This window comes from Gallinula chloropus (assembly GCF_964237585.1).
Source record: "Gallinula chloropus genome assembly, chromosome: 22".
Taxonomy (NCBI): Eukaryota; Metazoa; Chordata; class Aves; order Gruiformes; family Rallidae; genus Gallinula; species Gallinula chloropus.
The window spans coordinates 9,416,204-9,434,285 of NC_140107.1; the positions used below are offsets into that span (position 1 = coordinate 9,416,204).

The 18,082-nt window shown below is 53.4% G+C and overlaps 2 protein-coding genes across 7 annotated transcripts in view; both read left to right on the top strand.

The window, feature by feature from the left end:
• Nucleotides 1-10,250: 10,250 nt before the first annotated feature.
• NCMAP (non-compact myelin associated protein) lies at nt 10,251-11,168 on the top strand (the record flags this gene model as incomplete). Its single annotated transcript, XM_084274077.1, has 3 exons — nt 10,251-10,341; nt 10,492-10,576; nt 11,027-11,168. The coding sequence occupies exons 1-3, from the start codon at nt 10,257-10,259 to the stop codon at nt 11,166-11,168; spliced, it is 312 nt and encodes a 103-aa protein (XP_084130203.1). The 5' UTR covers nt 10,251-10,256.
• A 3,874-nt stretch (nt 11,169-15,042) lies between these two features.
• Nucleotides 15,043-18,082, top strand: part of SRRM1 (serine and arginine repetitive matrix 1) — an 18,537-nt gene continuing 15,497 nt past the window's right edge. For 5 of the 6 annotated variants that reach the window (XM_084274177.1, XM_084274178.1, XM_084274176.1 and 2 more), the window contains exon 1: nt 15,069-15,117. In XM_084274177.1, coding sequence (XP_084130303.1) covers nt 15,097-15,117 — 21 coding nt within the window. In that variant the 5' untranslated portion in view covers nt 15,069-15,096. Of the gene's footprint in view, nt 15,118-18,082 lie in introns of all 6 variants that reach the window. The other variant, XM_084274181.1, reaches the window with a different exon arrangement.

Consider the following 18,082-nt stretch of genomic DNA (forward strand, 5'->3'; position numbering starts at 1 on the left):
CACCTCAGGTCAGGCAGGTTTTGGCAGAGCTTTCGGTGTTCAGCCAGCAGAGGGAAGCTCTGCCCCTTCTCCACGTCCCAGAATTGAATTCTATTAGAAATGCTACAGAATCACATTCCTCTCCTGCATGTGAAGCTCACTTGGCTCCTGGGACTCTGCCTGGGGGGCCCCTGTTGTGCAGATATTAAGGGAGACCTGTGTCTGGTGCAGGGTCTGCTGCTGTGGCTGGCCAGGGGCTCCAGGAGCCACAGGGAGCTGGGTGGCTGTGAGTACTGACACGGGTGGGAGGGGGCAAAGCAGAGGCTGCACAGCCTGGAAAAGGTGTAATTCACCCTTCCAGTGGTATCAGAAGTGGTTCTGCTTTGTGAAGTCCAGGGTGACAGCACCTTCCCTGTAATGTGAATGGAACTCGGGTTTGCTGTATTCACGTCATGAGCCAGGAATGACCATCAGAACCTGTTTCTCTTAATCACTGACCTGTTACTAACTGAAGTGCTATTTTTAGACATCAGCTTGCACAGAGGCACCAATTCAGTCCTTTCTGTGCTTGTGCTTTGTATAAATAAATATCCCAGATTCCTCTAAAGCATTCTTCTTGAGAACCAGCTGGAAAAGAAATCTATGGTCTTTTCTTTGGGCAGGCTGGAGAATGCTGGGGGTGCTTTGTTTTTATAATAACTAAGAATGACCCTATTTTTGCTGCTCTTTCTACCTTGTTACTGAAAGACCTCATGCATAAAATGTCTCTTGCTTAATTTATTCCCTGAAAGGTTATGTTTCCATTTTTGTCTGTCTTGGATTACTGAGCTTTTTTCTTTTTTAGCCCAGAAGTTTGGTTTATGAATCTTAACGCTCACTGGGTTTTATTTACTTGTTCTGCTCAATGTGTAAAACTTGCTGGGAGGGGTTCATGGCCCAGTGTGCTCTGACTGTGGAAAGAGGCCACGGCCAAGCCTCATTCCCTTGGAGAAAAATGCAGGAATACTTCCTTCCCTAAACCAAACAGGAGACGTGCACCTGGCTGGATCTGTGAGCCTTTGTTCCTGGGTGGGCTGACATGGTACCTGGGCTGCATCATCCTGGGACTGCTCTGTTCTGCACACGTGGAGGTCAGCCTGAGGTGCAGAGCTGGATGGTGAAGCTGAATGCAGCAGGAGGGAGCTGTGGTCCTTGACACCTCTGAGCAATGTGTGCTTCAGCAGCTGTTTGCCTTTCTTTGAGCAAGGTAGGATACTTTTTCCCCTGTAGGTATTGACAGAGCTGAAATCGGAGCCTGTGGCTTAGGGGGGTTGCCTCCTAACATCGGTCCCTTGAGGAAGGGAAAGGTATTTATTGCAGCCTGTTGTTTTCTGTGTTACATTTACATAGCACAGCCTGTGTTCAGCCTGCCTCTGCAGCCAGTGGCCCTGCTCCTGTTTGAGTAACAGGGCAAGCAGGGGCAGGGGTGGGAGGGCAGCCAGGTTTCCAGGTGCCCTTCTGCCGGGGCAGGTCACTACATCGCTGCAGTTCAGCTCCATCCTTGGACCCGATGACCTCTTGAGGTCCCTTCCAACCCCTACGAGTCTGATTCTGTCCCTTGCAGGGTGGTTTGTAACTGTTTTTTGTGACTCTGTGTATGTGTGTATCCTGACTTCCTAAGACAGCTCTAGGCTCAGTAACAGGTCCTGATACCCGCTGTACTATGTTTGTTCTTTCCCTTTTTCTCCTCACTAAGGCAGTTCCAGTGTTTTCTGTCTCCTCTTTACCTTCCAGTTGCAGGTGAACAGGAACTTAGTTGGTGGTGCTGTGAACTGTTGATCCAGGACTACAAAACCTACTCAGAAGTGTAAGCTGGATGTATAAATTCAGTGAGACTTAACATGTTACTGGCTTCTGTCACTTCTTAACAGCTTTTTGTAAGGCCACAGAGTGGGCCTGTACTTTGACAGTTACATTATGTCCTTCAGTCAGTGTTCACTGGCTTCCCTGGGATTGTTCTGGAGCATCCCAGGACCTCGTTTGCTCCTCCGCTAATGGGATGAGATCAGGATTGGCAGCTGATGACCCGTAAACTGAATAACTGGTGGTGAAAGAGGTTTATACATCATGATGCATAAACCTAGCGCAGGGCTGTCGCTTATGCAAGCTTTAGCTGGTCTTCCTGTGTCTGCTGACAAACCGGCTCTGGAACCTTCTCAGGAAGAAATCCCTGCACGTGCCGCCTCTGCCAGCTCCACGGGCTGCTGGAGGTGGCCTCTCTCTCTTCTCAGCAGCGGTGACAAAGGCCACACAGCCCCCTTCAGAGGAGGCTGAAATGTCCTACTGGCTGCCCTGGAAATGGTTGTCTCTGGAGCCGAGGGGGAACTGAATGCACGTGGGTCCCTGCAAGTCCTCAGGCCCTTTCCCAGGACTGAGTCCCAGTTTTATCAAGGCCGGAGCTCCTGGAGGAGCTGGGTTCTGGGTAAATCCAGTGCCTGAGGCCTGGCTGCTCCGTGAGGTTGTGCCGTGTGCCTGGAGTCGTGTAAGCTCAGCAACGCTCTGCAAGGTTTACTGCAAAGACAGACAAGAAGGTGTTTGTACTGAGCTGAGCCCGCCGGCTCCACACAGGGCTGGGGGGCTGCCAGCCCCTGCTGCAGCCATCAGGATTGCTGGGGATCCAGTTGTGCCTCACACCAGATCCACGTGCAGATTTGCTGCGGTCTCATCCCGGAGGATGGAACAGGGGATCAGAACAGCTGACAATGGTCCTCACTATGCTGGTTTTCTGACGATTCACAAAGGCCACAGGAAAGGAATTCAGTGAAAACACAGAGCTGTTTTCCTCTTGCTGCCCTAATGAGGTCCCAGCACAGACCCAGTGGCTGGTGGCTCCTTTCTTGTACTATTTAAATCCAGTTGGACTATTATTCTTAAAAACTTACATGTAGCTGCTTGTACCTCTCCAAGCTGTGAGTGCACACAGTTGAAAGAAGCCCCTTCTCCTCTGTAGACACAACCCAGGAAGGTATGCAGCTGGCTACCACTCCTGTTCCCAGAAGAGAGCCTCATGTTCCTTCTTGTTTATGCAGGATGAGGTGGTAATTATACAGAAACCAATCAAACTACATTTACTCCCTTGAAAAGTAATCCCTCCTGAGATCCCAATCTGTGGTTTCCAGCAGCTGTGGTGTCTCCACGGGCTTTTAGTGTGATGGAGGCAAAAGGATTCAGCTGCAAGTCACTGATGGGGCCTTGGTAGCCACACAGAAACACTGTGCTAAACAATGGGGAACACTGGAAGTGCTTTTACTCCTGAGGGGAAGAGAGAGACCCAGCAGAATTCCTGCCTGGTCCCAGCTGGGTACGAGCTGTTTCCCATCTGCTGCTGCAGCCGTCACGTTGGGGCTTCTTTGCTCCCAGGGATGTGTCAAGCACCATCCTCCAGCATCACCTCGTGAGTGATCCCCAAGTTCTCACACGGGAAGAAGCTGAGAGCTGCTGGGTAAGGAAGCACCTTGGTTTCCATCCTCACTTCACAGGCTGTGTGTGCAGCCTGGGACAGGGCTGTCTCTTAAGGTTGAGTCCCAGTTGGTCGTCATTCCTCTAAAGCAGCAGCAGCTCCTGGAGATGCTTGTGTAAGAATCTTGCCCTTTTTTGGTCTGGTTGTTGTTTTGGGGTCTTTAGTCTTCCTTTCCTGGCTGTAAAAGAAAACCTGTGACTTAAACAGTAGGAAAAAAATATCCCTGTGAATGCTGATACTCTAATTTTTGTGATTATTGTTAGGTCTTGATTTTTGGGGCCAGCTCCTGATCTCTCGTCCATTTGCTTATCTAACCCCAGCTGCAGGCTGGAGAAGTTCTGGTCCTCCCTTTGAAGGACCAAAGGCAGCACCTACTTACCAGCTTCTTCAGTAGCAGCTTCTCCAGCTTTGAAAAATCCTTCAAGTGTGAGAGAAAATCTTTTCCCCTTCTAGATACTTCTTTTCATTTTCCCTTCTGCCAGACCCAGCAATAACAAGCCAGTGCTTGTTCACTCTCTCTCTCCAAGCCCTGCCCCTGTTCCCCAGTAATTCATTAATGAGCTCGTTTGCTTTAGCACTGCTTTGTCAGCGAGGTGGTTAGAAACGTGCTGGTGTTCTGCAGAGGTTGTGATACTGGTCCTGGGGCTCTGTGGCTGCAGACACTCAGGTGCTCAGACTTTTGTCCTCCAGGCTACTGAAGAGAGAGGCGCTTTGGAGGGTGAGAAAGGTGAGGCTCAGGGCTGTGCTGGAGGAACTTTGTCCACTGGAGCTGCAGAAGATGCTGTTGGGGAGGGATGGAGCAGCTGTTGGAGTGTGTCCTTGGGGAGGGGGAGGCTGAAGAAGAGAGAAACACTGCTCCCCACTGCATCTGAGGAGAAGCTGCCTGCTGCTGTTGTGCGAAGGGAGCTGTGGGACCTGCAGCAATCCTCCTCTTGCTCCAGCAGAGCATCTGAAACTCATCCTCCCAGGAGCCCTGGCTTCCCCAGGGCCATCCCCAAAGATGCTGTCCTGGATCCGTGCTCACGTCACTGAAACTGGTAAGAGCCAAACTCGAGCCAAACTCCAGCCCAAGGATGCCAGCCCAGACCCTCACCGTGGGGCAGTGAGTCCTCCGCAGGCCAGGCTCCTTCTCCAGGCTTTGGTGACCCCCCGTCGGATCCCGTCCCCACAAATACCCTCTCGGAGGAGCCGAGACCCCGCAGCACCGAGACCGGGACGCGACTGCTGCCTGGGGAAGGACCGGGGCGGTCCGGGGGCCGCTCCCCCAGCTCCGCACCTGCCGGATCGGGCGGGCGGGGACCGTGTGAACTCCGTGACTTCGCCTTTCGCCTGCGGGAGCCCTTCCCCGTGCCCCAGCTGCGGGCTGCCCAGGGGGCTCTGCCCGGGCTGCCCAGGGGGCTCTGCCCGTGCCCCCGCGGGGGGCCGGGCCGGGCCGGGGAGGCGGCGCCGGGGGCCGGGCTGGGCGGCCCCGGGAGATCCACCTGTGGCTGCCGAGCTCGGTGGAGGCTCCGCGTCCCCCGCTCCCCCGGGAGGCGGCAGGACGGGGCTCCCCGGAGCCTCTCGGGGCAGGGGGCGGGACAGCGCGGAGCTGCTGCGGGCGGCAGCATCCTCCCGTGAGTAGCGGGCAGGAGCCGGGCTGGGGGGGATGTTGCTCGGGCAGGAGCCGGGCTGGGGGGATGTTGCTCGGGCAGGAGCCGGGCTGGAGGGGATGTTGCTCGGGCAGGAGCCGGCTCTGCCTCTGAAAGCTCCGCGGGGCTCCGCGCTGCCGGGAAAGGGCTCGTCCCGGTGCTGCCAGCGAGGCTGGGCCGCTGCAAGTGCCGCTGCGGGCAGCTCGGCTCGGTACCGCTGGCTCCACACCAGGAGGAAGCCCGGAGCAGACGCCGTGTAGAATGGTCCGGGTTGGAAGAGCCCCCGAGGGTCACGAGTTCCAACCCTGACCCTCCATCGTAGGATTCTCTGTTAAACCGCAGCTTTAGGGGCTGTTCGGTTCATTGGAGCCGTCGGGGTTCGGGCGCTGGGCTCCAGGGGTCTCCTCCTCCAGAGATGCTTGTGCGGGCTGCAGGACTCTCCCCTCGCGAGCCGCGTCCTTTCATCGCTGCGGACACGCCGAGTCTCTCTCCTGAGTTACTCACCATAAACAAGGTTTTGTTGGGGTTTTTTTTGCTTTATTTTTCCAGATCTGCTGGGCGGTGGGTTAGAAAGGGGCTGGCAGGCTAGTGCAGGACAGGAGGGGAACTGGGAAGCCCGGGGCTGTGTTAAGGCTCCCTGAGCGGCTCCGGCGTGGAACAAAACGACGCTGGTTTCGTTATGTGGGAACAGGCTGAAGCTGGTGCCAGGTTTGAACTGTGATTTCTGGTTTTTCATGGTAATTTATGTACTTAATGCCCCAGGAAGCCCTTGCTGAAGGAAGTGTGGTGTTTGGTAAACAGATTTCTCTAACACGCTGGGCGGGAGGGTTTGATTTAGTGATTAGACTCCAGCAGACAAAGGCAGCGCCGCAAATCGGTGACTCAGTGGCCCCGTTGCGGGTACCTGTGCCTGGGCTGCCGAGGCCGGGTGTAAACACGGAGGGTTTGCCAAGAGCTTTGAACGTCGGGGTGAAGAGCAGGGTGTGAGCAGAAGGCACGGTGCTGCCTGCGTGTCCCTGCGCGAGGGGAACGTGCCTCATCCCTTCAACATGTTTGCGGGACAGGAGACAATCCTGTGCCCGTGTTCACCCGCGGGTGCCTGGTGAGAGGAGCAGTGTTGCTTTGGTGTTTGGTGTTGTTTGGGGGGTGTTTCAGCGTTGTTTGGCATTGTGGCCTTGCATTTTGAGTTCTCTCTACGTTTTTAGCACGGAGAAAACCCGAGGGATGTGAAACTCGCCGAGGTTCTCACAGCCAAGCTGAGACTCGTGTTTTGCTGGTAGATGGATGGCACCAGTTGCCAGAGATCCAGTCCTGTCGCCAGCCGCTATCGTACCACGTGCTGAGCTGCAGGCAGGGGCCAGCAGCCCTAAAACTCCAACCCACAACTGGCAGTAGGCTTGGCTCCCAGGTTGGCAGCAATTCCTGAAGGTTTCCTGCTCAGCCCTGCTCCTACCTGCTGCTGAGAGCTGCTTCCATTTGTTACACTAAATCCTTCTTCCCTGGGGCAGCCACCAGCGGCTCTGTCAGGATTGGTGCCCAAAGGAGGTGGGGAGGCCCGTGGGTGATGGGCCCACGGCGGTCTCAGGTCAGCAGCTGCTGTGCTCGTGGGGTGAATCCATCGAAAAGAAAAGCGGTGGGGATGCCTGTGCTGCTTTCATTGAGCCCCAGGAGGCGGGAAATACAGCCAAAACCCATCGTGTTTGTTAGACCTGGGGTAGGGAGCGATGACACGAGGTGTGAATGGAGATTACCCAGGAGAAAAGCAAGAAAAAAAGCTGCTGGATTGTCTGAGTCGCCTTGACATACGTAGCCCAGGGCTTTCACAACAGGTGGAGCAACAAAGCCCTCTGTTCCCATCACCCTGCTGCCCGTAAGTGCTGGGTGCTGCAGGACCTGCCAGCCAGACGAGCTCTGACCCCCAGCATGAAGGAGCACGGCCACTGAAACCAGACAGGGTGCAGGGAGGCAGGAAATAAATGGGGCATTGCTGCCCCTTGCCAAAACAACCTATACATTTACATCTCCAGAGGTGTTTGAAATGGAAACGTGCCCAAAGCTGAACTTTGTGGAAACATTTCCAGCTCTGAAATCCGGGGGTGCAGAAAGAAGCAGGAAGCCTTGTGTCCCACCCCCAGTCTCAAGGCAGCCCCAGGCAGGTGTGTGTGCCCAGGGGGAAGGCATAAAGGATGCCCTGTGATTGCTGTGCCAAAGGCTGTTTCTTCTCCCTCACTATATAGCTTTTATTGAGCACTCTCTGATTTTTCCAAATGTTTTTTCTAGCCAGAGCAGGATCCAGCCTGCAACAGGCAGAAACCAGGAGGTTTCTGTGGATTTTGGTGCACTTTGCTGGGTGCCTGAGTCTCGCAGCACAGGTTTGGTCAGGCATAACCCTGCTGATTCATAGGTGAGGAATGGAGCTGAGATTTGCTGCAGGGACAGTGGAAGAGCTGAGGACTGGTGCGTCCCACCCTGACCTGAAACACAGACTTTGGACCCCTTCCCTTGCCGCACAACGCAGGGGGTGGGGGAAGAAAAGAGGTTTGATGTATTGTTCAAATTGCACCTTAGACTGGTAGATCCTGTTGGGTCAATGTTGACCTTGTCACCACCTACAACTACCTGACAGGAGGGTGCAGAGAGGTGGGCGATGGTCTCTTCAGCCAGGGGACAGGAGATGGGACAAGGGGGATGGGTTCAAGCTGCCCCAGGGCAGGGTCAGAGCAGACATCAGGAAAAAGTTCTTCCCCAAAAGGGTTCTGGGGCACTAGCACAGGCTGCCCAGGGAGGGGCTGAGTCACCCCCTGGGTGTGTTTAACAGAGGGGAGATGAGGTGCTCAGGGATGTGGTTTAGCACAGGATGGGAACGGTTGGACTCAATGATCTCAAAGGTCTCTTCCAACCTGGTGATTCTGTGAATTCACCCCTCTCATAAACAGGCGGTTTCACTGACAACAGTAAGAATTCTCTGGCTGTAGGTGACTCACACACAAACAGGTCGCTGCTACAGGGAGGTACAGAGGTGTGAGTGCTGCCTGGCTCAACAGTGCCAGGGTCAGCCTTCTGACTCTCAGGGGTTTATTTTAGTAGCCAGAGGAGGTGAAAAACACTTCTCTAAGTCTGGAATTTGTGCCCTCCTGGTCAGGAACAACAAGGTAAAAGTCTGACTTCTGTCCATAGCAGAATACTTGCTCGGCGTGTGGCAGCCTGTGTGTGATGGAGAGTCTCTCCTGGCAATGGCAGAACCTCCACCAACATGGGTTCCTGTGCTCAGCGAGGAAAGAGACGGGGAGAGCACGGTTACCTGAACTTTGGCGTCTCTCAGGTTCCCCCAAGGCGTGTGTGAACCACAGAATCACAGAGTCACAGGGGTGGGAAGGGCCCTCCAGAGCCCATGGGGTCCAACCCCCTGCCCAAGCAGGGTCCCTGGGACAGGGCACACAGGTTGATGGGTCTGGAATCTCTCCAGAGATGGAGACTCCACACCTCCTGCTGTGCTAGACAATGGGGCTGGGCAACCTCTAGACACAAAATACTACTTTCAGCATGGAAAGACCCACGACTGCAGCTGATGATCATGGAGCTGAGTTAACTTGGCCGTGGTGAAACAAAGGACTCATTCAGTCAGAGGAGAATGACCCAGTTACAGACAGAGACAGAGTTATTTTGGGGTGTTAAATTAAAAGATCCCCAATCTTTTTACTTAAGGGGATCAAAGTACCTGATGACTTGACCTTGCACTTCCACTCCTCCACAGCCAGGCAGACACTGACCAGTTCCCCTCCTGCGGTTCTGATCTTTCTCATTGCCTATCAGTGGAGGCAGAGCACGTGTTGGGTCAGGTACTGGCATCCCACCCCGAAACAGCACCCCATCTGTCAGGGGCCATCAGAGCTGTGCCCTCCTTGCCCCCCAGATTCGTGTCCTGCTGCTGTTTGTTTACTGGATGGGGATGCTGTGGAAACTTTTAGGAAAGCTTCAACACGGCAGGATGGGAAGGGAAGGGACCGGGACAGGGATGGGATGGGGGTGGGATGGGAAGCTGCCTTTTACATTTGCACTTCTAGTACCGACTGATTTCTATCCACTCCATAATTTTCTGGCTGTTCTCGCTCTTGTGCTCTGTAAAGTCTCTTGTGCTCCCTCTCTTGTGCTACTAAGAACATACCACACATCCACGCTATCCCGATGCAGTGCAGCTGGGCAGAGTCCTGCTGGGTTCTGCTGGGCACCATCTGAAACGGGAACTCCGTTCCAGAACCCGATGGTGAAGAATAACTGAATTCTCAGTGGGCAGTTGGAGTGTGTTAGCTCGGTGGAGCTGGGAGCACAAATGGTTTCAGAGGTCTGTTAGAAGTGGTTTTCACACCCTTCTGAGCGTGAAGGAGTCTTTTAATGGTGAAGGTTACTAGTCCCATTTAGAAAACACGTGTAACATCAGCAAACATCCAGGCTGCTCCTTCTCCCTCTGCAGCTTCATCCCACTGAAATGCAGCAGCACGCGTGGCCCCTCGCAGCCCTGTCCTCTTCCAGTAACAGACCTGAGATGGCACTGGCACGCCTGAGGTGCCGGTTTGAGCTCCGTAAACTCCCCTCATGGCCAGCGTTGCGGTGTTGTTCCTGCGGTGGGTAGTTGGTGTTGGCCAGGTAACCTGTGGAGTGTCACGTCGGGGGGTTAAAGGGTGATCTGCTCCACGGGAGAGGACTGAAGCTGCTTCAAATCCATCCTGTCAAAGACTTTTTGTGCCTTTCTGTGCTGACTTGTTTTCCCTTCCTGAAAAAACATGTTACTGGATACTGGGTGCAGAACTCTTCACACTCAGTGATCCCTCTCATAACCCAGAGAGGATAATCTCAAATCCTGAACTATTTAAAATACACAGATTCCTCCAAAACCTGTGGATCAGCACCAATATATAGGTAACAACACGTTATCCTGTTAGTCCTGGGCAGGGTATATTGCAAGGCAAATGGTTCTAGACTGTAGCAAAATTTCCACTGACTTCAGCAGGGCCAGATTTTCACCACCAAGAAAATATTAAGGACCCCAGTCCAGCCAGCCTGCGCTTCCCAGGCTCCAAGTCTTTAATGGGTAATTGCCTAACTACCACATGAATATTTTATGAACTCTTTTCTTCTGTAGCCAAATCAAGATGACGACAGCCGCACCGCCGCTCAGCAACACTCAGCTCTCGGTAAACGTGACCACGAAGTCTCAAGAACAAAGTCTCTATCAAAGTAAGAGAAGGGAGGGGGGTGGGGGGGTGGTGCCTTGCGTTTTTTGTTTGTAGAGTGGATCTTGGACTTAGCAAACTTCAAAGAGAAGAGTGACAACTTGGTAAATAAGCTTATTTCCCCCCCCCTTTCTCCTTTCTCCTTCCCTGTCAGGTTCTGGAGCGATAGTTGCTGCCATCGTGGTAGGGGTGATTGTTATTTTCACAGCCGTCCTGCTCATCCTGAAAACATACAACAGGTATGTGGGCAGGTTCTGTACTTCACTAAGGTGAGACAGGAAGCAAAGTCTCTGTTAGGTCTGCTGTCAGCTGACAGAGTGCTTGTTGCTGAACATTTCCAGGAGAATCTAAACTGTAATGTGCTTGGTCGACGTGTCCTGAATGTGACTGTCGGCGCCCTGTGCTGGAATTGCTAGGAAGCCCAGCGAGGTTGTGATGGGAGCTCTCTCTAGGGGTTCCCGTTGCCATAGGAAAGATCTGAGTGCATCAGGCTGCCAGAGGAGCTGGGTTCCCCCTTTTCAGGGCTTTGGGTTAGTCTGCTCTGCTCTGGAAGCACTGACTTGCCATCTAGTGCCTTTGGGATGAAATCCTGGCTCGCACTGCCTTAGGGATGTTCCGACTGCAGCAGGAGCCTTCCCGGTGCACCACACGTGCCAGCTCCGGTGACCGTCCCATTTTACCCTTTGCAGACGCATGAGAGCGAGACGGGAGCTGGAACCCAAACCCACCAAGACAGCAATGCCACCTGCTGTGGGGCAGAACAGCACCAGCCCAGCTCAGCACCCCGCAGTCACCTTCATACCCGTGGATATCCACATGCAGAGCCGGTAGCCGGCAGCGCCCGTCCTCCCTGCGAGGGAAGAGCTGGACTTCTGATTTGCCTGGACCTGGGGTGCCTCAGCGATGCAGCATTTGGAACAGCAGCAGGCTGTGATGTTGTTTACAGATTGGGATTAATCCTGCTGGTTTTGGGGAAAAAACCCACCTGTCTGGATGCTTTTTGTAGGACTGGAGTCAGCTGGCGGAGGCGTACGAGTCATGGGAAACACAGCGAGCTGCCTTACAGAGCTCTGGGTATGCAGAGACCAAAGAATCCGAGGCTGTTTGTGGGAAGAGAGGGTGCACACTCATTTTGTGAGGCTCCCACTTACCCCCAAGAGTTCTGAGCTTTTCCTGTTCCACTGTGACTGCTGATAACCAGGAAGAAACGTTTGGACGTGGGGACTGCAAGTCAGGTTGAACCTGATTGTTGTGACTCAGGTGAAGCAGCTTCGTGGTCTGTTTTACACACGATGGACAGTGCAGGAAGTATCAGAACTGTACGTATCTTCAGTCATCTTTGCACCTTTCTAATGCCACACATACAGCTTTTGACAAAAGAGCAAGAAGTACTTTTTATTTTCAAGTGTTTTTAAAAGCATTTCTACAAACTTGGTAACCTGTCCGTTTCCAAACGTACTCAGTGCCCAAGGGTTTCCCCTCTCACGCCGGGAATGGCTTGAGGTTCGTTACTGGAGTTGCATGAGGATGTTTTGCCTTACAGAAAACCTTTACCTGACAAAGTCAGCGTGGAAAGGCAGTAAAAGTACAGCTGCTGTGGGCACCTCACACCCTGAGAGGCTTTGTTCTCCACTGCAGACCTGGCTTGAACTATTTTTAGACTGATTTTTTTCTAGAAAGTAACCGAAAGCCGTGGTGTTTGGCAAGGGTGGGGACTGTGGGTGTACAGGAACGCGACAAAGAAATCCCCAGGGCTGCTCCTGGTGCGCTGAGTGGGAACATACAGCAGCATTGTCAGCCCCTCAGTGGCCGATTGTCTGAGTGAGTGTATCAGAGCAGCCCTGCAACACCACTGGCACGGCCAACGGGGCGGCTTAGGAGGGGACTGGGGAGCTGAGCCCTGTTCTGAACAGACGTACCAGGCTCGGAGAAACAGCTCGGCACGAGCTTGCGGCTGGCAGAGCCGCTGGCTGGGCAGTGGGAGGGAGCACGGCAGTGACATTGTGCTTGCCTGAATTATCACAGGGAAGCCTCCTGCTCTAAAGCTCTTTGTCTTGTTCCCTCACGCCCCTTCCCAGTCCTGGCCCACATCACCCACAGATCCATCCTTAAACAGCGCGGTGCCGGAACAAAGCCGACCCTTCTCAGAGGACAGTGACAAAACAAAGCTGCTCTCAGAGTTCTCAGAGGCCAGTGACAAGGGACTCCAGCCATACCTTGATGTAAGTTTTTCTCCTGAGCAGGTCATTTTTACTGACTGGCCTTTTCTGCAGAAGCTAAATTCAATTACTTTGCAGTATTTTCATAGGAAACTGGAGCGCGGTTTGAATTCCAAACTAAATATTAAGACAGCTGTTTGTGAAGTTTCTAAATCTTGTTGTAAATATTTTACTTCTCCCAGTTCTCCAACTTATTTTTTTGTGGCAGGAATGATTGATATAATCATTCCAAGGGGACCACAGGTGCCAATTTAATGTTTTTCTTAAATGTGTAAAGGAGTTGGCCTCCTGTTCCTGCCCCTGGACAGCTGACGTTTTCTGAGCACGTTCTACTGTGTCAAAATCAAGATCTTTAAAAAAGCTAAGCCTTATCCTTTTATTTTTACAACCCAGCCAGACCTACTTTTAGCAAACTTTGTTTATGTTCCCTTTACAGCATTTCAGAACAATGAAGTTCACTTTGCTTCACTGAAGCACAAGCAATTCCAGATTAGTAGAATTACTGTTACTGGCAGAACTGCTGCCTCGACCACACCAGCAGCGTTCCATCTGAAATACTCAAACCCCACTGTTTTACCAGTAAAATTTGCCTCGTATCGTGCAGCCTGGGAGGCCCCACACTCCATCCTCACTCCTGTCAGCAAAACAGAAGTTGTGCTGACCCAGCAAAATCACCTTAAGGAACTGTGTTTCCACTGCCTGCCACTGTAACTCTTGTGTGATTTGCTGATGTAACAGTTTTCCAGGAACAATCCCACGTTGTCCCTGTCCTGCAAGAGCAGCTGCTTCAACTTGCCCTGTCCAGGCACTCAGCTCCCACTTTCAAACCCCGAGATTTTGGGAAGAGCTCCTCTAGTTGCCTTTGCAGACAGACTCGCCATCGGGTAAACCTGCTGGTTAAAAAGCCCCAAAGCCAACACCCAAGGGACAGCTGATACTGCAAATTGGGCTCTTAAAGAAATCCCAGAGCGTTGTGAGCCTCTGCAGAGACCAGGCAACTAGGTGTAACGCATTAACTGATTCACACGAACTCATTAGCAATTATCAGTCAAGCTCTGTGTTAATTTAATACAAAGGTGAACCCATCACACCGTGGAACGCCTCTTGCTCAGTGATGTGATAGAATCACCCTTTCTAGCTCCTTACTCTCTGGTTCAGTTGCTCTCTTTGGGAGCCACGAGCGGGGTTCAGCAGCACCAGAGAGAACACTTGGTCTGCAAGTGATGTAGAGATGCTGCAAAACCATCAATCCATGGGCACACTCATGGGAGCCCAGGGGGTTGTGGAGTCTCCTTCTCTGGAGATATTCAAGACCCCTCTGGACGCTGACCTGTGCAGCTTGTCCTAGGGACCCTGCTATGGCGGGGGGGTCGATGAGCTCTGGGGGTCCCTCCCTTCCAACCCCTACGGCTCTGGGGGGGCTGCAGTGGCTCTTGCAAGAAATGGGTTTTTTTTAACTTGCTCGTAAAAAGAAGTCTTGTAGAATTCACAGCTGCAGCAGATCGCATCCTTGGATCTCAGAGCTGGAACTCTGCTGCTGTAAATCCTTTCGAGACGCAGGTTTGTGTGGTCACTTCTGGGCACACTCGTTCCCCAGCCCCTGGCCCCCCGCCGGCTCTCCCTCGCGGCAGAGCACGTAGCTCCACCTAGTGTCCCCCTCCCTTCTAACAGGCTGCAACTGACGTTTCCCCAGAGGAAACCTTAAATTCCAATTTTACTGGCCACCTTTCCCGGATTTCAGAAACATTCCTCACCCTCCTCCCTCGCCCCGGGGTGCCGGGAAGGGTGGCAGCGCCCCCAGCCCGGCCGTGCACAACACAGGGTGTGATCGTGGGAGTCCGAGCAGGTAAATGAGGAGAAGACCCAGAAGCACCCTGGGGGGGTCCTGTACCCGGCTCCTCCCCCCAAGACACCCGTAACTCGCTGACTGACGACAGGGCGGGAAGCGGCCCCGCGCGTGACGCAGGGGAGCGCTGCCTATGGGTTTAACTGACAGAGGGTCTCGGAACTCCCGCAGGCCGGTTGCTCGTTACCCTCCCTGCCTCCCGCCTCCCCCGCCCCGCAGCCCGCCTGCCCTGAGGCGGCTGGAGGCGCCGAGGGCACCCGCAGGGTAACCCCGCAGCCGCAGCCTGACAGGAGCGCGGCGCCAGGGCCCTGCGCATGCGCGACCGGTACGGAGGAGGGGTGTGTGTGTGTGTCAGCTGACCCGCGCGCGCGCACCGGGCCCCCTCCACTGGCCGTCAAGATCTCGCGAGAGGAGGATCCCAGTGACGCGCCACGAGAAGCCGTTCCGTCAGCTGCCCCCCCCTCACGGCCGTGGAACGCCGCGCTCTCTGATTGGCCAGCTCCAGCGCGCGCAGCAGCCCTCCACCGCTGCGGCCGCCAATCGGCAGGCGCCGGAGAGCCTTTGCGGAGCCTCCGGCCCCGCCTTCCCGCTCCCCTCCTCTCCCAGCGCGGCGAGCGTGCGAGGCGGCTTGCGGGCGCGCGGTGCACGCCGGGACGGCAGCGCGCTGCGACCAGGAGGAGGCGGAGGAGGCAAGATGGACGCGGGGTTCTTCCGCGTAAGTGCCGGCCTCGGGGGGCCGGGCGGGCGGGGAAGGCGGCGGGGCGGCCCCGATCGGGGACGCGCGGCCGAGCCGGGCCTCCGCAGGCTCCCGCCGCCCCGGGGCGAAGCCACCGGTGCCGCGCTCCCCCGAGGAGCGCCGCCGTGCCCGCCCCCGCCCTGCGCAGGCTCCTGTGAGGAGCCGCCGCGAAGAAAATGGCGGCGGGAAGGAGGCCGGTGCGGCTCGGCCCATCCGCGGGGCCGCGGCGCCGGGGGGCTGCGGGAGAGGGAGGGGAGCGGGCGGGAGGGAAGCGGTCTTCGCGGGCCCGGGCTCGCCGGAGGGAACGGCTGCGCCGTGCGCGGCGGCGACACACGTGCCCGCGGGACGGGCCGCGCTCGCCCGGCCTGGGACCGGCGGTTCCTGCGCTAGGCCTCGGGGCGGCCGGGCCTCTGAGCCCGCGGGGAACGGCGCGGGACAGCCGTGGGTCGTGGCTGCCGCCCGGGATAGAAGCTGTCGTCCCGGGCAGGGGGGCGAGGCAGCGTGGGGGGCGAGGCCGGGCGGCGGATGGAGGCGGAGGGGGCTTTGCGGGGACAGGCGCTCCAGCGCCCGCGCGCAGCACAGACAACGAGAAGTGCCCGTTGTGGAGAGACGCTGCCAGACTCTGACGCGAAGGTGGTTGAGTGAATTCAAAGCAAAAAGGAATTGTGCTTTATTTCCAGGTTGGCTGTTCGTTATTTTTTTAATCACTGAGTTTTTCTTTTCCGTCCTTACAGCTGTGCTGCATTTTCTGCAGAGACTATTCAGCTGTAATTTCCTAGGGTAACTTTCTTCTCAGCCTCTTCTCTTATTGATCAGAATGATTCTGTTTAGGGGGATTCCTTGACAACTTTGAAAACAGATTTAATTTTCCAAGATTCATTCATCTGCCCATTCCTAGTCTCCCATTCTTTATATATTATTTGGGGGCTGGACCCGATGATCTCTTGAGGTCCCTTCCAACCCCTATAATTCTGTGATTCTCTATTCCTGCAACTGGGATGCTTTTGAAACATGGGGGCACACACAACCCTTCACTTAATTCGGCTTTGCATTAACATACTAGCCTGAGAAAAATAGAAGTTAATTCTACACTTGTCCTGTCTCATGCAGTTGTTTAAAAAATTGGCAGCTCAAGTAGTCGTAGCTGACAGCGGGACAGCTGGGGCTGAAAACACCGAATTAAAACTGTTGTATTCTTTTACACTGCCCTGTGAAGGTGACAGTTCATGAAATCTAAATCAACATGACACTGAAATGGAGCTGTTAATAGTGTTCTGGTCTAGTTTTAGTCTGGGTTCAGGAGAAGCAGAAGCTTTTGTGGAAGTTACAAAGGCACAGCAGTTCAAACAACGTATCAAGCAAGCTACTGTTACTGATTCAGTTCTTCTGTAAAGTTGTCAGTGCAGACTCTTCTATCTCTTCCTTGAAATTCCTGGGGTACTCTTCCCTGTGCCTTGTTTGGTTACCCTTGCTGTTTGTCATTTGTGATAAACAGACTAGGAAAATGTTTTTCCTTTCCATTTCACTTCTGTCAAAGACAGAATTTAAGAAAAAATAGTATAGAACATTAAATCATTAAATTCCTGAGTGATCTGGCAAGTATTATGTTTGTTGCCAGTGTGTGAGTGACAGTGCAGATACGAAGTTTTAAACAGTCTTGATCCTGGCCTGTGCCACAGCCGGTCTTCAGGATCCCTGTGTTCCAGAACACTGGGTTTTGACTGGGGTAGATTTCATTTTCTTCCTAATAACTGGTAGAGTGCTGTGTTGTGGGTTTAGGATGAGAATCGTGTTGATAACACAGTGATATCTTCAGTTGTTGCTGGGTAGCTGTAGAGTTTACACTAAGTCAGGGACTGTTCGGCTTCCTGTGCTCTGCCTAGGAGAACAGAGCCAGGACAGCTGACCCGGGCTGGGGAAGGGAGGTGGGGTTGCTGCTCAGGAACAGACTTGGCATTGGGGTGTTTCTCTCTGCAGGTGGTGAGCTGTTGCGTTTGTGCATCACTTGGTTTATATTATTGTTGTTCCTGTTATTATAATACCTTTTTTATCCTATTAAACTCTTTATCTCAACCCCTGAGGATTTTGTCTGTTCTCCTTCCCATCCCACTGTGTGGGGTTGGGGTGAAACCACAAAAAAAACCCAAATGGGGATGTTAATAGTTTCAGTTTCCTCTCAGTAACTGATGACTTTGTAACATGTTATGTTGCCAATTCAAGGTGCCTTCTGATCATATGAAGTGGTCAAGTTACCTTGGAATTTGAGCTTTTTTTTACTTATTTTATCATGGTTCTGTAGCAGCTCATGTTATTGCTCATACTCAACCCCTTCTTCTGCACATAGGAAATAGCTTGAGTTAAATGCCTGTGTCTTTCCTCACTCGGGCTGGTTTCCTGAATAAACTTCACGTGAGAACGGAGGGGTTTTTCCCAGGCCATGCAGTCCTGCACATACTCCTGTCCATGTGTGCTTCTGTTTACTTCTGTGAAAGTAAATTTTCCAGAACTGGACTTTCAAGCCTTTCGGTTCCAAGTGACTTAACCTATAGTTTCTGTTCATGAAAGTGGAACGAGTTGGTGAACTTTAACAGAGCATGATCAATAAAATAGTATTCTTTGTACTCTTGCTGGCTCTGTGGTGCCTTACTTGCTTCACAGAAATTTACCTGGAGGTTTCATAGATGTCACTGTAAATGAATGTGTCATTTTTCTTTCCAGACAGGAAAAAGAGTTTATTCCTTCCAAGGAGTTTGTGAATTCCAGCAGAAGTCCTTTTTGTAGCAGTTTGATATTGCTGTACTTCACGTAGTGTGCCAGGGAGATTATATGATTAAGGTGTCCCTGTAGATCTCAGGAGCCTGCTTACCCCTAAATCTTCAGTAGATGATGACTACAGTGCTAAAACTGAAAGGCACCTGCTGAGGGTTATTTCACCTGAAAAGGC